General features: G+C 42.8%; 1 protein-coding gene across 4 annotated transcripts; it reads left to right on the forward strand.

Moving 5' to 3' along the window:
• The first annotated feature begins 125 nt into the window (after nt 1-125).
• On the forward strand, nt 126-13,217 carry klhl17 (kelch-like family member 17). Of its 4 annotated transcripts, none has more exons than XM_085443518.1 (12): nt 126-313; nt 3,923-4,187; nt 4,888-5,009; nt 5,119-5,340; nt 7,724-7,840; nt 7,945-8,176; nt 8,605-8,749; nt 8,966-9,133; nt 9,229-9,317; nt 9,467-9,540; nt 9,680-9,861; nt 12,354-13,217. In XM_085443518.1, the coding sequence occupies exons 2-12, from the start codon at nt 3,974-3,976 to the stop codon at nt 12,580-12,582; spliced, it is 1,794 nt and encodes a 597-aa protein (XP_085299644.1). In that variant the 5' UTR covers nt 126-313; nt 3,923-3,973; the 3' UTR covers nt 12,583-13,217. The 4 variants fall into 4 exon arrangements, with proteins under 4 accessions (XP_085299644.1, XP_085299646.1, XP_085299643.1 ...); XM_085443520.1 differs by having other exon boundaries at nt 234-313; nt 7,945-8,158; XM_085443517.1 differs by lacking the exon at nt 126-313 and adding an exon at nt 668-1,089.
• Nucleotides 13,218-14,401: the final 1,184 nt, after the last annotated feature.

The following is a 14,401-nucleotide window of genomic DNA, read 5'->3' on the forward strand; positions in this document are numbered from 1 at the left end:
GTTTCTGATGAAAGTAAAGTCGGCACAAATACAGTGAACAAATAATCAACTGATTATTTAAAACAAATATACGGTAGTGCGTTCACGGAAACCTCGAAATTTTCTTGCGCGTGCAAGATCGGACACTGTTTTGATGCAACACGTGAGGTTTAAATAAAATGTTCAGCTGCATTTACCAGACACAGGAAGCCAAATATCCAGAGAGGAGTACAGTATTTTTTAAACGTTACTTTGCACGGCCTCAAAGCTGGGCAAGCTTACAAACCGAAGGAAGTCACTGCTGTCATCGCATCGACACCGACGACGGCTGGTCGTGAGTACCCTGTGCTTTAATGTTTTTTCAGGTTAGCTAACGTTACCTTAGCGGCTAGCTTCATAGACAGCTTATTTAGAATCACTGGCTATCTCACGTAGAGATAATAAAGACAGGGTGCTTATTTTACGTCAGTAGTAGGGTGATAAGTGTATAATTTGCACGTAAATAACGAGGAAAAAATTACAGAAGCTGTGCATTATTGAACACGTTTGTAGTTATGTTTCATTTTATTTTCCGGGCTAACCAAAACGGGGTATGTTTCATATTGTGGCCAATCACAGCGCGTCACTGAAAACTCCGCCTTTCACAGTAGCACAGACGGATACGTCGAACACACTTCCGTGTTCCGACAAGACAAAAGTGGTGGCTTAAGGTCGCGTGTGTCTGTGGGCTCGTAAACTGAACATTCACTGCATTAGTTTGCCGGTTGGTCATTTGAAATGACATACCGGTGTTTTTCAACCATGTCTTCCTTTTTAACGTATTAAAATTTAACAGCATGAGCAAGCCTTGCTACCTTCGGCTTCGACAATTACAGCGTCACCTTAACAGACCGATGTCAGCTTTCAGGCAGCTCTTTTTTGCATTGACGTCAAGCACATACAGCACAAAACAGAGGCTTTCTTCATATTTCCTATGCTCGAGTCACAATATGGACCGATAAGTAGACGGTGATAGGATTTTAGAGCCTTCTGACTGCGACAGCTCTTCATTCATCTCCCCTTACCTCCTGGAACACACTGTCTTCAAGGATAACTGCAAAACAACCACCGGTAAAGCCATTATACATTCATTTTCTTTCCTATTGCCGCTGCTGCAGCTGACATATGCTCTTATTCAGTGCTGATGGAGTGGGGGTTGGGGTTTCCCCCAGGGAAATAATTTCCCCCAGGGATCAATAAAGTATTCTGATTCTGATTCCGTATATCACATAGTGATATTTGGATAGGAACATCCCTGTGTCCCCCAATGAAATTGTGCATTCAGCAGGATTGTGCAGGCACTATTTATCAAGGAGCAACTCAGCCTCTGTGTGGATACCAGCCAGGGTTTGGGGGTAGAGACGATAAAGGGAGAAACAAGCCTCAGATGAACAGGACAAGTGTTTCAGTTTGTTAGTTTAACTGTGACAGTTGTTTTCACATCTACCACAACATCCCGTGTTTCCATGTCTCATTTTCCAGCATTGTCTCTTACTATTCCCTTGGGCATGAGAGCAGATTGTTCCCTCATAGAGGAACATGGCTGGTGTGCGTGTTTTTGTTTTTTTTAATGGGCTATTGTGTTTTGGAAAATGGGACCCAGGGGTAGTAGCCAGGCAGCTGTGATGACATTTGAGATGGTGCTCGGTGGGATGGGGGAAGAGTGTTGAATTGAAAGCGACAGAGCCGTTATTAGGATGTACTGATCATAACAGGGAACTGCTTATTTGACAGTCATGTGAAACTTAACATAATCAGGAAAAATGGTACAATGGGTTTCAGCATTGAGCATTGCACTTCTTGGACTTCAAACTGGTCAATATTCTCTCCTGATGAGATTCTGCTTGTTGCATAATTGCTCTGATTAACTCAAGATTGTAAACCTCCTGTCATATGTCTAAATAAAGCATACAGAGGCTGTTTGTATGTGGTGGTTCAAAGGGAATGTTCCAGCTTGGTGTATTAAATAGATATCCTAAGGTATGTGTGATTTTTATTTATTTGTTTAATGTGTGTGGCTGTAAGGTCCTGCAGGCAATGACCACACTTATCAGGGGTCCTGTAGTTTAAGAATCCTTCTTTATCATTAAAGTTTAAACATATATCACATATATTCCTTTATTTTCAATCATATAAGTTCTTCTACACCTGTGAATGCTCACATTAAATAACAGCAAAGTTTAAAATAATGACATCAGTCTAAGTACAGCTAATATATTTAAGCAAAAAAAAAAAAAAAAAGTCTAAATGTGTGGTTACTGTGATTTCTTTTTCACTTTTGGCTGATATTCTAAATATTGTCATCTCTGACACAGCACCTCTGGCTGTGAGAAGAGCAGCCCCACCAAACCGGCTGTTCAGACCGTATGTTTTGCGAAGAGCAGTCCAATCAGAAGGCCAGTCAGATCAATTGATTTAAAAGAAGAGCATGTAAAATAGTGTTTCGGTGTTTATCTGGGGCTGGGTCGTAGGGGCAGCAGTCTAAGCCGAGAAGTTGGTCTCTTAAGCCACATCCTACGATCTTATCCAGGGGAACATTGAAGGGTTCCCAGGCAAGGGAAGGAGCTTGAGGGAGAGCCCCTTGTAGCCACATTTTAATTATTCGTCTGAACGCAGGGCGAACCAGCGTCTGCTCAGTGGCTAAATACTTGCAAATCACTTGCCAGCAAGAATTCAGTGTTCCTCTGTTTCACACTCACATCCACTCCTCGCTTGTCAGGTCAGGTTTCAAATGGAAAAGATGGTAGTGATGTTGTGCTGGCTGTGTCCATCTTTCATATGTGTGTGTGTGTGTGTGTGTATATATGCATGTGTTAGTCCCCGTAGGGAAATTACTCCTCTGCATTTAACCCATTCACCCAGTGAAGCAGTGGGCAGCCACCAATGCTATGGGGACGGTACCTTGCTCAGGGGTACCTCAGGGTAGTTGTTCAGTGGAGTCGAACCCCCGACCTTCCGGTCATGGGGCAACCACTCTACCTACTGAGCTATCCCTGCCCCCCCCCCCCCCCCCTTTTTTTTTTTTTTTTTTTTAAATTAAAGGCATTATGTGTGTGTATGCGTTAGTCTGTGTATGTGTTATATACAGTTTATGGGATGAATTGTGGGCTCCAGGGTCCTGTTCATCCCAGATAAATAATCCTTTTTTTAGCTGCATTAGATAAATAAGAATTATTTGAAAGCTATTCTTCAAAGGTTACAAATGTGGAGCTGCAAATGAGTATGAAGGTTATATTTTTGATAGCGTGGCCTCCCCAACCCCATAGTCAGCTTCTGCTTATAAGCCTTTCACACTTTTAAGGTATCACTGCATCGGAGTTAGTGCATTATATTTTGTTTTGTTTAAGAATCAGTCTGTTCTTGGCCTGTGGTTTTCTACTCTTGCTTCAATCTGGTTTCCTCATCTGGTGACTACATATTCATCAGACAACAACTTCTAAGATGCTGCGTGATGACAGTTATGCAACATGCAGAAGTGTGTTCTTCCATTCAAGAGCAGAGTGGGGGAGTTCACAGCTAAATGTGGTCCAATTAAATTGCAAGTCAGGATGGATCACACTGATTTGATGGCAGGCTCATCCATAATGTCCATCTTTTGAAACTCTCTGGTGTGTCATAGTGAGATCTAATCATTCCTGAGACTGAATGTGAAATAATCAGGCCATCCATCCTACTACACTTTGTGATTGTACTCAGATTTCTGTCATGCTGGCAGGACTTCCTGTCATAGCCGACAGGATGGGTGCTATAACTGTATAATGATTGCCCAGGACACCTGTCATAACGGCTCACTCCCTATAGATAAGCAAAGCCAAGACTTTTGTCTACCCCCCAAAAAAAGGATTTTATTATGATGATGATATTAGTATTGGCCGACATTAAAAAGCTTTTCTTGACGTTTCAGTTGCCAAGAGTGTGGCCCAGGCACGAGCCCACGACCGCAACGTCAGGCACCATGATGGAGGGGGGCATGCAGCTGCTCAACCGTGATGGCCACAGCATCTCGCACAACTCAAAGCGCCACTACCACGACTCCTTCGTGTCCATGAACCGGATGCGACAGCGTGGCTTGCTATGTGACATCGTCCTTCATGTCTCCAACAAAGAAATCAAGGCGCACAAAGTGGTGCTGGCGTCCTGCAGTCCATACTTCCACGCTATGTTTACCAGTAAGTTCAGTCTGTGTTATGGACCTTGATGATGCATATACTGTATACTCTCCCTGAAGTTAACAAAGATGAGCAAGTGGCATGACAAACTCAAACTGCAAACTATTTTTCTCTGTTGTTTGAGTTTGTTTACATTAGAACTTGTTTTTGCGTGGGTGCGTGCCGTTATGGCTGTTCCATCCTTTCAGCATCATCGCTTCCTTCCACCTATTCCTGTCTGGGGCACAGGTGGTCATGTGAGGTGTGTGTAAGTCAGATTTCCTCCCAAACACTAGCCCTTTGTGAGGATGCTGTGTGTCTCCAGACAGTCATTTGCCTGGAGACTCAGCTGCTAGACTTCATGTCATCTGACAGAGTCCCTAATTAAGCTATTTTAACAGAAAACCTCAGCAGAGGTGTTTGTGAGGTTGTCTAACTATGAGTCGATGAAGCTCGTGACTGTTACTGTAGAAGCTCCAGGCTTAGTTCTGTGGGAGAGAGTGTTTATATCCAGGAATTTCAAAAATCTCACACACTTGAAACGACTGATTTAATAAACGGTAACAAATGAGCTGTGCTGACATTTTGCAGCAGTGCTGTAAATGCTATGAGATGCCATGTGTCAGTATGATTGAAGAGGGAGGAGTTTTGCTATCAGCTGGAGCTTTACTCGGTGTAATTTGTTAAAATTAATCTGATCTCATTCTGTGCGGCCACGCAGATGAGATGTCTGAGAGCCGTCAGACCCACGTGACCCTTCACGACATTGACCCTCAGGCTTTGGAGCAGCTGGTCCAGTATGCCTACACAGCAGAGATTGTGGTCGGGGAAGGAAATGTGCAGGTAGGCTTGACGTTTTAAGATTCACATACACAACTGCTAAACCACTTTTTTCTTTCTTTTTCATATGGCACAAAAAAATTAACAGACTTTGCGTTTCCACCTGTTGTAGACACTGCTCCCAGCAGCGAGCCTGTTGCAGCTCAATGGGGTGCGGGACGCCTGCTGTAAGTTCCTCCTCAGCCAGCTGGACCCCTCAAACTGCCTGGGCATCCGAGGCTTCGCTGACACACACTCCTGCAGCGACCTGCTCAAGTCAGCACACAAGTATGTCCTGCAGCACTTTGTGGAGGTGTCCAAGACTGAGGAGTTCATGCTGCTGCCACTGAAACAGGTAGGGGTGATGATTAATCTATCATGAATAATGCCAAAGCACAAAGGACACGCAGCAATGCTTACATCTATAATTTTTCCCCAGCATAATGTGTACACAAGCACAGCTTTTTCTTTTTTAAACCGCATCAACATGCCACGGGGAAGTTGTGTGCTTTTGACATTCACTAGAGAAACTTTTTCTCCTGCCTGTTTTCACTGTCTTCTGCAGTTTTGTCATCTGGCAAGTCGGCTAAGCCAAACTATCACTTATTCATTAGCAGGGCTCAGCGGTGGCAGCACTCTGGTTCCTGTCTGGGAAGTGGTAATTAGGCAAAGCCAGTGACATTTCCACAGCTGCTGTGCTGTTTAGAGAGCTAACAGCAGTGTTTGCTCCTCTGACGTAACAATAATGGTTTCTATTTTGGTTCAATTTTCTTTTGCTTGTTTTAACCAACGTTTTAAGAGAAATGCATCTTGTAGGTGTACCCATTTATTATTTTAGAGCGATGTAAGGAATGCTGGGCCTTGGGAAAGAATATAACCCTGGTCAAATGAGCTGCTCAGCAGCCAAACACTGCTATCAGTTACCTGTGAAGAGGGCAATGTTTGGCTAACAAGAACTGCAAAGTCCTTTTTGGAGTAGATCCCGAAGGAGTGAAAATATTTTTTAAAAAGTTGTTGCCCAAAATTGTAGCAGAAAAGGCAGAAACATACGCTAGCTTCTTACTGCAAAGTGATACAAAATCCAGCGGGACATCCTGGCATATTGTATTTGACATTTATGTGTTGGTATTAGTCTATTCCTGGCATGCTAAAGAATAAAGTAGTGCTGCTGTTGGGTTATTTAAACTTCCTGTTTCCTGCAGTTTAAACACACCTACCTGAGTACAAAGTTTACATGTTTTTATTTTTAAACTTTTAGAGCAATTCGTGGTTTTTTTAAAAAATTGGTGTTCATGATATCAGACAGCTTCTAAAAGCCCACAGAGGCACATCATGTTTTTGTTTCAGGCAGGGGCTCACTGTAACATCTAAAGAATTGAGAAAATATATATTCTCTTAGATGAAATGTTTAAGAAGGTAACAGCAAATTAAAAGGAAGTTGAAGAAAATTAACAAACTGCTACTACCATCCCTTTCCTGTTATTTTCTCACTCTTTAAATAACAATTCCCACAGTCCTAAAGCGATGTTGTTCCACCAGAGTAACACACTAAGCATCCCTCTGTATCTGGCCTTCAAAGCCCAGAGACTGAATCTGCAGTGTGTGGGCACAGTCCATTAAAACACTGAAACTTAAGCTGCATAAAAGCAGATTAAAAATAGGCCATTTTCTTCATTCCTGTTCTTCTGTCTCTCTCTTTCTCTTGGCTTACTCCACTGTCGTGTCTGCAGCTGTTCTGTGACTGTCATAAATCTGCACCAGATCAGGATTTATGTACTGGCTGCTCTACAGGACTCCAAGCTCACAGAGCTGTGAAATATGCCCCATATTTCTTCTGATGTTCTCTGGAGGAAGTGGCAAGGCACGACAGGATTGTGACTTGCCAAATTTGGTGATGTAGAGTCGTATGCGTGACATTTTGAAGACAACAGTCGACAGATTCCTCCTAATTACTGCGTTTAGCTTATGAAGACATGAGTACTTTGACACAGTGGCGCTCATATGTCCCTCAATCGTGCTGCCATGCTATGAAAAGGCAGTAAAGGCGTTTTTCTCCATATGCACCCACACATTCTGGAGTTAATTTGATGCACTATGTGCATGCAGTGGTAGGAGGGACTGCAGGGTGGGGCAGTGGCATCAGCAGTATTTCTGTGTGTGACTCTGGATTAGAGGAGGCTGTTCCTGGGAGGGTTTTGCTCTGATCTGGCCAGGCAAGACAGCAGCAGCAGCAGCTGGCTTCCTTGGTCCCACCCAGCCCTGCCAGCTTAGGCTTGGGCTGGGAACACTGCCAGCCAGCCACTCAGAGTCCAGCATTCGTTGTGCCACAGATGCACAATTGAAGAAGTGGTAGCTTAAACTATTACTTAAACTGTATCACGGCTCACGTGCACACACACAGGCTGTAATATAATGCACAAGCGAAGTGTGCACGATGTCAGAGTCGTGCTTTATTGAGTCATCCTTTCTTTCATTTTGAATTGAGACAACAAAACAAAAGGAGATGCAAGACTTCAGCTGAAGTCACTATATACAGGAACTAACACGGTCTGTGACCCATGCAAATTACTTCCTGTGTGCCGATTTCTACAACCACAAGAAAGTATTCTGCAAATGCTTTTCAACGGTCCAAGTTGATACATTATGATTTAAAAAAAATAAAAAATAAAAGAATAATATAAAGTTGTAAGCGATAGTATAATTTCACTCTTCCTATATGCTTTGTCTTTGCGATCCAGGTCCTAGATTTGATCTCCAGTGACAATCTCAATGTGCCATCTGAGGAAGAAGTGTACCGAGCCGTGTTGAGTTGGGTAAAACATGATATAGATGGACGCAGGCAACATGTACCTTGGGTAAGTCGTTTGGGGTGGGTAACATGGAAACCATTCCCCTTTTTGTTGTTTAACTCTATGTAGCGCCACCCGCTCATCACCCACTCTCCCACTGTCTTCGCTAGCTGATGAAGTGCGTGCGGCTGCCATTGTTGAGGCGAGACTTTCTGATGAGCAACGTAGACACGGAGCTGCTGGTGCGTCACCACTCGGAGTGCAAAGACCTGCTAATCGAGGCCCTAAAGTATCACCTGATGCCGGAGCAGAGGGGTGTCTTAAGCAACAGCCGGACGCGCCCACGACGCTGTGAAGGCGCCAGCCCTGTGCTCTTCGCCGTTGGTCAGTGTGCATCTGAAGGTACCCATTAGGGTACACTTGGACCACACACACATCTCTAGCTCACCAGTCACTCATGATTTTTACAAATGCCAGCATTTTTTTATTCTGTGTGAACTGCATGTTGGAACTTGAATAGTGCGCCTGTGTACACACACACTCACACACACACGTCAGATGTGTCTCCATCGACTGTTTCCAAAATGAACAATCTGACCTTTACACCCACTATGATTGGAGGCTGTGAGGCTCTAATACTTCTCCTCCCTCATTTTTAACTTCTAGCGTTGCTGTTTGGAATGACTGTAAACACATTTCATTTTCACTCCTTTTAAAAACCCGAAGTTGAAGTCCTCGTTTTCTCATGTCACCATCCTCCTGATGACATTTGCGTTTTTGCTCAAAGCATTTTTCCTCATTTTTTTTAGTGTATGTTTGTTCTTTCCCAGGTGGTGGCAGCTTGTTTGCTATCCACGGAGACTGCGAGGCGTACGACACCAGAACAGACCGTTGGCACATGGTGGCGTCCATGTCCACTCGGCGGGCACGGGTGGGCGTGGCAGCAATTGGGAACAGACTATACGCTGTTGGAGGGTAGGTGATAATAATCGCAGCGTTTGACCCTAAAAAGTTATTTGTTACTCAAACATTACATTGTGTGATTTGAGGGGAAGCAGAATTTGTGGATAATTTGCATTTGCTCGATAAGCTGGTGAGAGCTTTCTTCCATGCAAAGCAACTTTTTATCTTGTATGTTCACCGTTTGTTGCAAAGTTGTGCATTCATTTATATCCGTGTCGCTCTCTTTAGCTATGACGGCACCTCTGACCTTGCAACCGTGGAGTCCTATGACCCTATCACTAACTCCTGGCAACCTGAGGTTTCCATGGGAACACGACGGAGCTGTCTAGGCGTAGCTGTCCTGCATGGCCTGCTGTACGCTGCGGGGGGTTATGATGGAGCTTCCTGTCTCAATAGGTATGCACAGCCTGTTATTATGCTGATGATTACTGATCATTTTAAGCTGAATTAAATACACGTGAGCATCTGTCTTTTTTCACCTCTTCTTTTAGTGCGGAGAGGTACGACCCTCTGACCAGCACATGGACCTCAATCGCTGCTATGAGCACTCGTAGGAGATATGTTCGAGTAGCAACTCTGGGTAGGTACTGGCAAAAAAAACCAAGCTGTGCTCCTCTATTTACTTTTCACTGTTTGTATTTTAATAACTCACATCAAGAGGGAGTTGCCATCTCGGTATGCGACCGCTAATATTTACATTCTCAGTATTTACTCCCTTTTCCCCTCCAGATGGCAGCTTGTATGCGGTGGGAGGTTATGACAGCTCCTCACATCTCGCAACAGTGGAGAAATATGACCCCCAGGTATACAGCTGTTAAATTTATCATTAGAAAAACTCGTCTGTTGCCAGGTTTACCTAGACTGGATGCTGTAGACAGAGTGAAACGGTACAAATGAATCTGCTGTGTGACTATGTGCTCGGTCTCTTGATTGGCTGAATAGAGCAACACGTGGACCGCCATCGCCAACATGTTGAGCCGACGCAGCAGTGCCGGGGTGGCCGTGCTCGACGGCATGCTTTACGTCGCAGGAGGCAATGATGGCACCAGCTGCCTGAACTCAGTGGAGCGCTTCAACCCCAAGACCAACACCTGGGAAGGAGTTGCCGCCATGAATATACGCAGGTTAGCCACATTTACAAAGAGAACAGAGGTTATGGTTTGTTTTTTTTACATTATGCTGCACCGTAAGAGGCAGAAAGAGAAGAGATGAGAAAAAAATCTGGGATGAATTCTAGGTAATTAATTAAACACACCTTTAGCCAACTGAGCCAGCAGGATGACCCAGTTCTCCCTTTACGCCTGCATAACTTCAGCTGGGAGTGAAGAATATGGAAACAGCCTCTGTGGGTTTTTTTTGTTTTGGTTTTTTTAGCGCTGTCCAGCTTTTATCCTTATTTTTGTGCTTCTAACAAGCACGACACCTTGCTGAAAGGATTTGAGAAGCACCACAGGCCAAGCCTCAGTTTTACTCTAACCTAAATAAAGAGATAAAACCATCTTCTTTGAAAAGCTGAAAAAATATCTGTAGCTCTGTCTGTATGTAGCTTGTCAGAATAGTATCTCGGCTGCAATTAGTTCGCTGTGTGCAAAAGGCTCGGGTGTCGGGGCATTTGGAGGATTTTTTTCCCCCTTGTGCTGCCAAAACCTTCTTAAGGCATAAACATCAAGTGGCCTATTTTCCACAACAGAGTTTTTATGTTTTAATTTTCTTAGAAGATGAAAGCTGAAACTCATCTTGCAAGTGATTATCAACAAAGGCATACATGCAAGCACGCTCGCAGCTTTGTATTGTCACAGGATCTGCAGCACGGAGGAAGATTTGGAGATGTAGCTGTTGAGGATTTGTGATAGCATCGGCAGATTTGCTCTTTCCCAGGGCAGACACACTTATGCATCCGCACATGCACACTTGGTTATGTATGAGTCAGTGTGTTGTAGGAGCAGAAAAACCTGACAACAGTTGACTGTGCAGCTCCATGAATAACCCATGGCATTAATCAGCTGTGTGCCTTGGAGTTCTTTTCTTATCCAGTTGCTGAGAGGCTCCATTTCCACAGTCCAAAACAATCACACTGTACTGGCTACTAATGTGTCACACGCTATAGCCACTTCTAACGTGTGCTGGTGTGGGAGACATTGTAGAATAATAGTCTTGTCCAAAATCATCTCATTGTGTTACGGTCACGACGGGGATATTTGAAATGAACATTAAAACCAAATTTGTTCCAAGTCCTCTTTAAGCGCAGAAAATGTTTCTTTTTTAAATTATTTATTTTTTACACCGATCATTTGCTTTGATTAAGAATTAAGTATAGATGTTCAAAAAGTACTGCTTTTTAAAGGTCTGTGCCATGTCAGGTTGCTTTAATCCCCAAAGCTAAATATTAAACAGAGTTGTGTTACCCGAGCACTGCAACAGGCTCATATACACATTATGTTACATTAAGGTTTTTGGTAGCGACAGTCCTGTGTGGTTTTTGAAACCCTCTTGTAGTTGTTTTTTGTAAAAGTTCATGTTTGACTCAATAACTGCAAGGTGTCCAGGTCCTGTGGTTGCAAAACGAGCCCCAATCACCACCCCTCCACTACCATGCTTGACTGTGGCGTGAGATGTTTGAATGGATATACCGTGTTTACGGCAGTAATTTTGTCTGTCCAAAGTTCATTGTTCCTGAAGTCTTGTAGTTTGTTTAGGTTCGTCTTTGCAAACCAAAGCCATGTCACCTGGTTCTTTTTAGAGAAAATCGTTCCAAACAAGCCGCACGTGTTCACATTTTTAAATTTTACTGTCATAAACTTTAACATTTAACATGCTGAGGCCTGCAGCATCTGAGACAAAGTTCTTGTATTTTTTATTTATTTTTTTTCACGGCCTGACTTTTATGTGAATTTGCTGGGACATCTTCACTTGGGCAATTGTGGCAATGTGTTAACAAACACCTGAATGCTTCAGGCAGCAAACTGCCAAACGTTGCTGCTTTTATAGAGGTGCGCAAACTTGCTGATGATCAAAGTGCAATTCATCATCAGCACCTGGCTGCTGCTTAGCTTATTTCCTGTGGAAGCAGTAAGGGAGTGCTTAACCATAGGACTGCACAGAGTCGTGTGAAAAGCTCTGTAAACAGCTTGTGTATATGATTATATAACATCTATAGGTAAGAGACAGCAGAAACTTTCTGGTTTCCACTTTTATCTTAAAATTTGAGTGGCATTGACTAATGGCCTTTGAGGAGGCTTTGGTTGCATGTCTGTGTGGAGAGCAAATGAGAAATGCTAGATGCCAAATTTCATCTGATAACTATTGGACATTGTCTGACGCTGATTCATTTTCATTATCCTTCTATTTTACTTTTAAAAAGAAACGATGGAGAGAAAATTGGCAACACCACAAGTCCCCAAAATTGACAGTTTCATCCAAAGGCTAAGCCAGTACACTGGTCATTGGGTGTCCCAATTGCTTCTCTTCTCTTTGAACACTGCAGCTTTTAGCTGTGGTTTCAGACCACATGAATTTGCTATTTGTTTCTTTGTCCGTTTCAGCAGTAGCGACTTGCACACATCATATTAAATATATGTGAGAACTTACACATTTAAATAGTCTTTTTCCCTTCCAGGAGCACTCATGACCTGGTGGCAATGGATGGCTGGTTATACGCAGTGGGAGGCAATGATGGCAGCTCCAGTCTCAACTCCATTGAAAAGTACAACCCACGCAGCAATAAATGGGTCGCAGCCTCCTGCATGTTCACACGGCGCAGCAGCGTGGGTGTGGCTGTGCTGGAGCTCCTGAACTTCCCGCCACCTTCCTCGCCCACCCTCTCGGTTTCTTCCACCAGCCTTTGACACGGGGTCATTGTTTGGCTGACCTCAGCCTCTGCTGCTACAGCCCAGACTGGCTCTGGGAAGAGACGCAACTGCTCTGTTTGAAACAAAGAAGATGAGGAGGAAGAGCGCTGGTGGTTGGACAGGTAAATGTGTGGAGGCGAGGGGAACAGATGGGCTGAGGCCTCGGTGTAGTGTGCTTCAGAATTAGTGGCAGTTTTGGTGAAGATTAGTGCACCAGAATTAAAATACAAACAAACATGCTGGTAATGGATTTAAAGATCTATGTTGTTTTCACTGATTATAGGAAACTGTAATGTACAGTATTTCACAAGTAAATTTTTTATTATATCAACAAAAAGTCCTTTTAAAAAATCAACAAAACTTTCAGTTTTGTGCATTTGCAGCTTCAGATACATTCTTAGCCTCATTGATTATATTAATTTGAGGTTGAATGAACAAAAACTGGGCTTACTGCATTGCATGTTCTAAATTTCCTCTAACAATCTGGCTGTTTTCAATATTCCCCTTAATTCTGGACTACACTATATCTGGCCTTAGTACCTCCACTGTATAGCCATAAAGATACCGGCTCCCTCCCATATGTGAACATTGACCAATCGTTCTTCAAAGCTCCACTTTTAAAAATAAATAAATAAATAAAAATAAAAAAATTTCCCACCGCTCTGGTGTTTGACACACCTAAAAACACGGTGGCCCCTTAATTCTGTCGTGTGTGATGTAAATGTATTTGGTTTGATGTTGCGGTCTCGCTGCAAGGTTTTTCTTTGACACCCAGAGGTTTTGCAATAATGTATTTAAAAAAAACAAAAGAGAGAGAGAGAAAAGCTGAATGATTTATTTTGGAATGTAGATTTTTACTGGTTGTACCATGCATGTTTATGTACTGGCACCAACAAGATAGGAAAAAATATATATATTGTAGTGCTGCTTTGCCACACTAGGTGGCAGTAACAGGCAATGTTGTAAACCCTCACTGCAAGAGCGCATGGACACCAACAGCATAGAAAAGCTAGGCCCTCAAAACTGTAAATGAGTTTGGATCCATTTTCTTTTTTTCTTTTTTTAAAGATATAAAACAGAGATGATAAAGTATATGTATTTATAAAAATGTATAATATATATTCTGTTTTAAATATGCTTAGGGAGGAAAGGAGATCCGACCTATGCCTACTTCAGAGTGTTTTTAATATATTTATTTAGATGTGTGATGTGCATATCATCAGTGGATATGACAAAGAATGTCTAAAGCATGAGAGGGGTAGAGTTTCTCCTGTTGCATCTCGAAATGCGGCCTTCGTTTTGCATTTCTAAATATTTCTTCACTGCCATAAGCATGACCGCATTTGACACTGCATTTGTGACAAAGGCTTTAATCGCTCGCAAACCTGCTGACCACTCAATGAAAGAAATCTATACTGTTTTTAATCCTGCTTCTTGATCAGTTTTTTCCAAAAATGTGGAAGTGGATATCATCCTGGAATTCAGTCAAAGCAGAAAGGTCTAGTTTAGCTTCAGTATGCCAACACTTGACACTAATCAGTAATGTTGTTGACACTTGGTGCTGTCATATTCCCTTTTTTATTACCTCATCATATATGCCGTATGATTAACCACAAATATAATGTCACTGAACCTGTTGTGGGTGATTTGGGAATCTCACCTGCATGTCTAAAGTAAATGGGACCTGGGTTCATTTCACGTGTCGTGCAGTGTTAACCTTTCCAAACTTCTGAGAAGTTGCCTTTTTTCCTTATTTTGAAGGATTTTTGTTGAACCTTTTCTGTTTATCTAAAACAACCTTGCGTTTTAATTTCTG

Source organism: Copadichromis virginalis, linkage group LG20 (genome assembly GCF_057382275.1).
Source record: "Copadichromis virginalis isolate Kocher_CV1m ecotype Utaka linkage group LG20, C_Virginalis_male_GT1.1, whole genome shotgun sequence".
In the NCBI taxonomy this organism is placed as follows: Eukaryota; Metazoa; Chordata; class Actinopteri; order Cichliformes; family Cichlidae; genus Copadichromis; species Copadichromis virginalis.

Coding starts and splice junctions, on each gene's coding strand:
- klhl17 (XM_085443518.1), top strand. CDS start 3,974: ATGATGGAGGGGGGCATGCAGCTGCTCAACCGTGATGGCCACAGCATC. Junction 8,177..8,604: donor TGGTCAGTGTGCATCTGAAG/GTACCCATTAGG, acceptor GTTCTTTCCCAG/GTGGTGGCAGCTTGTTTGCT. Junction 8,750..8,965: donor AGACTATACGCTGTTGGAGG/GTAGGTGATAAT, acceptor CGCTCTCTTTAG/CTATGACGGCACCTCTGACC.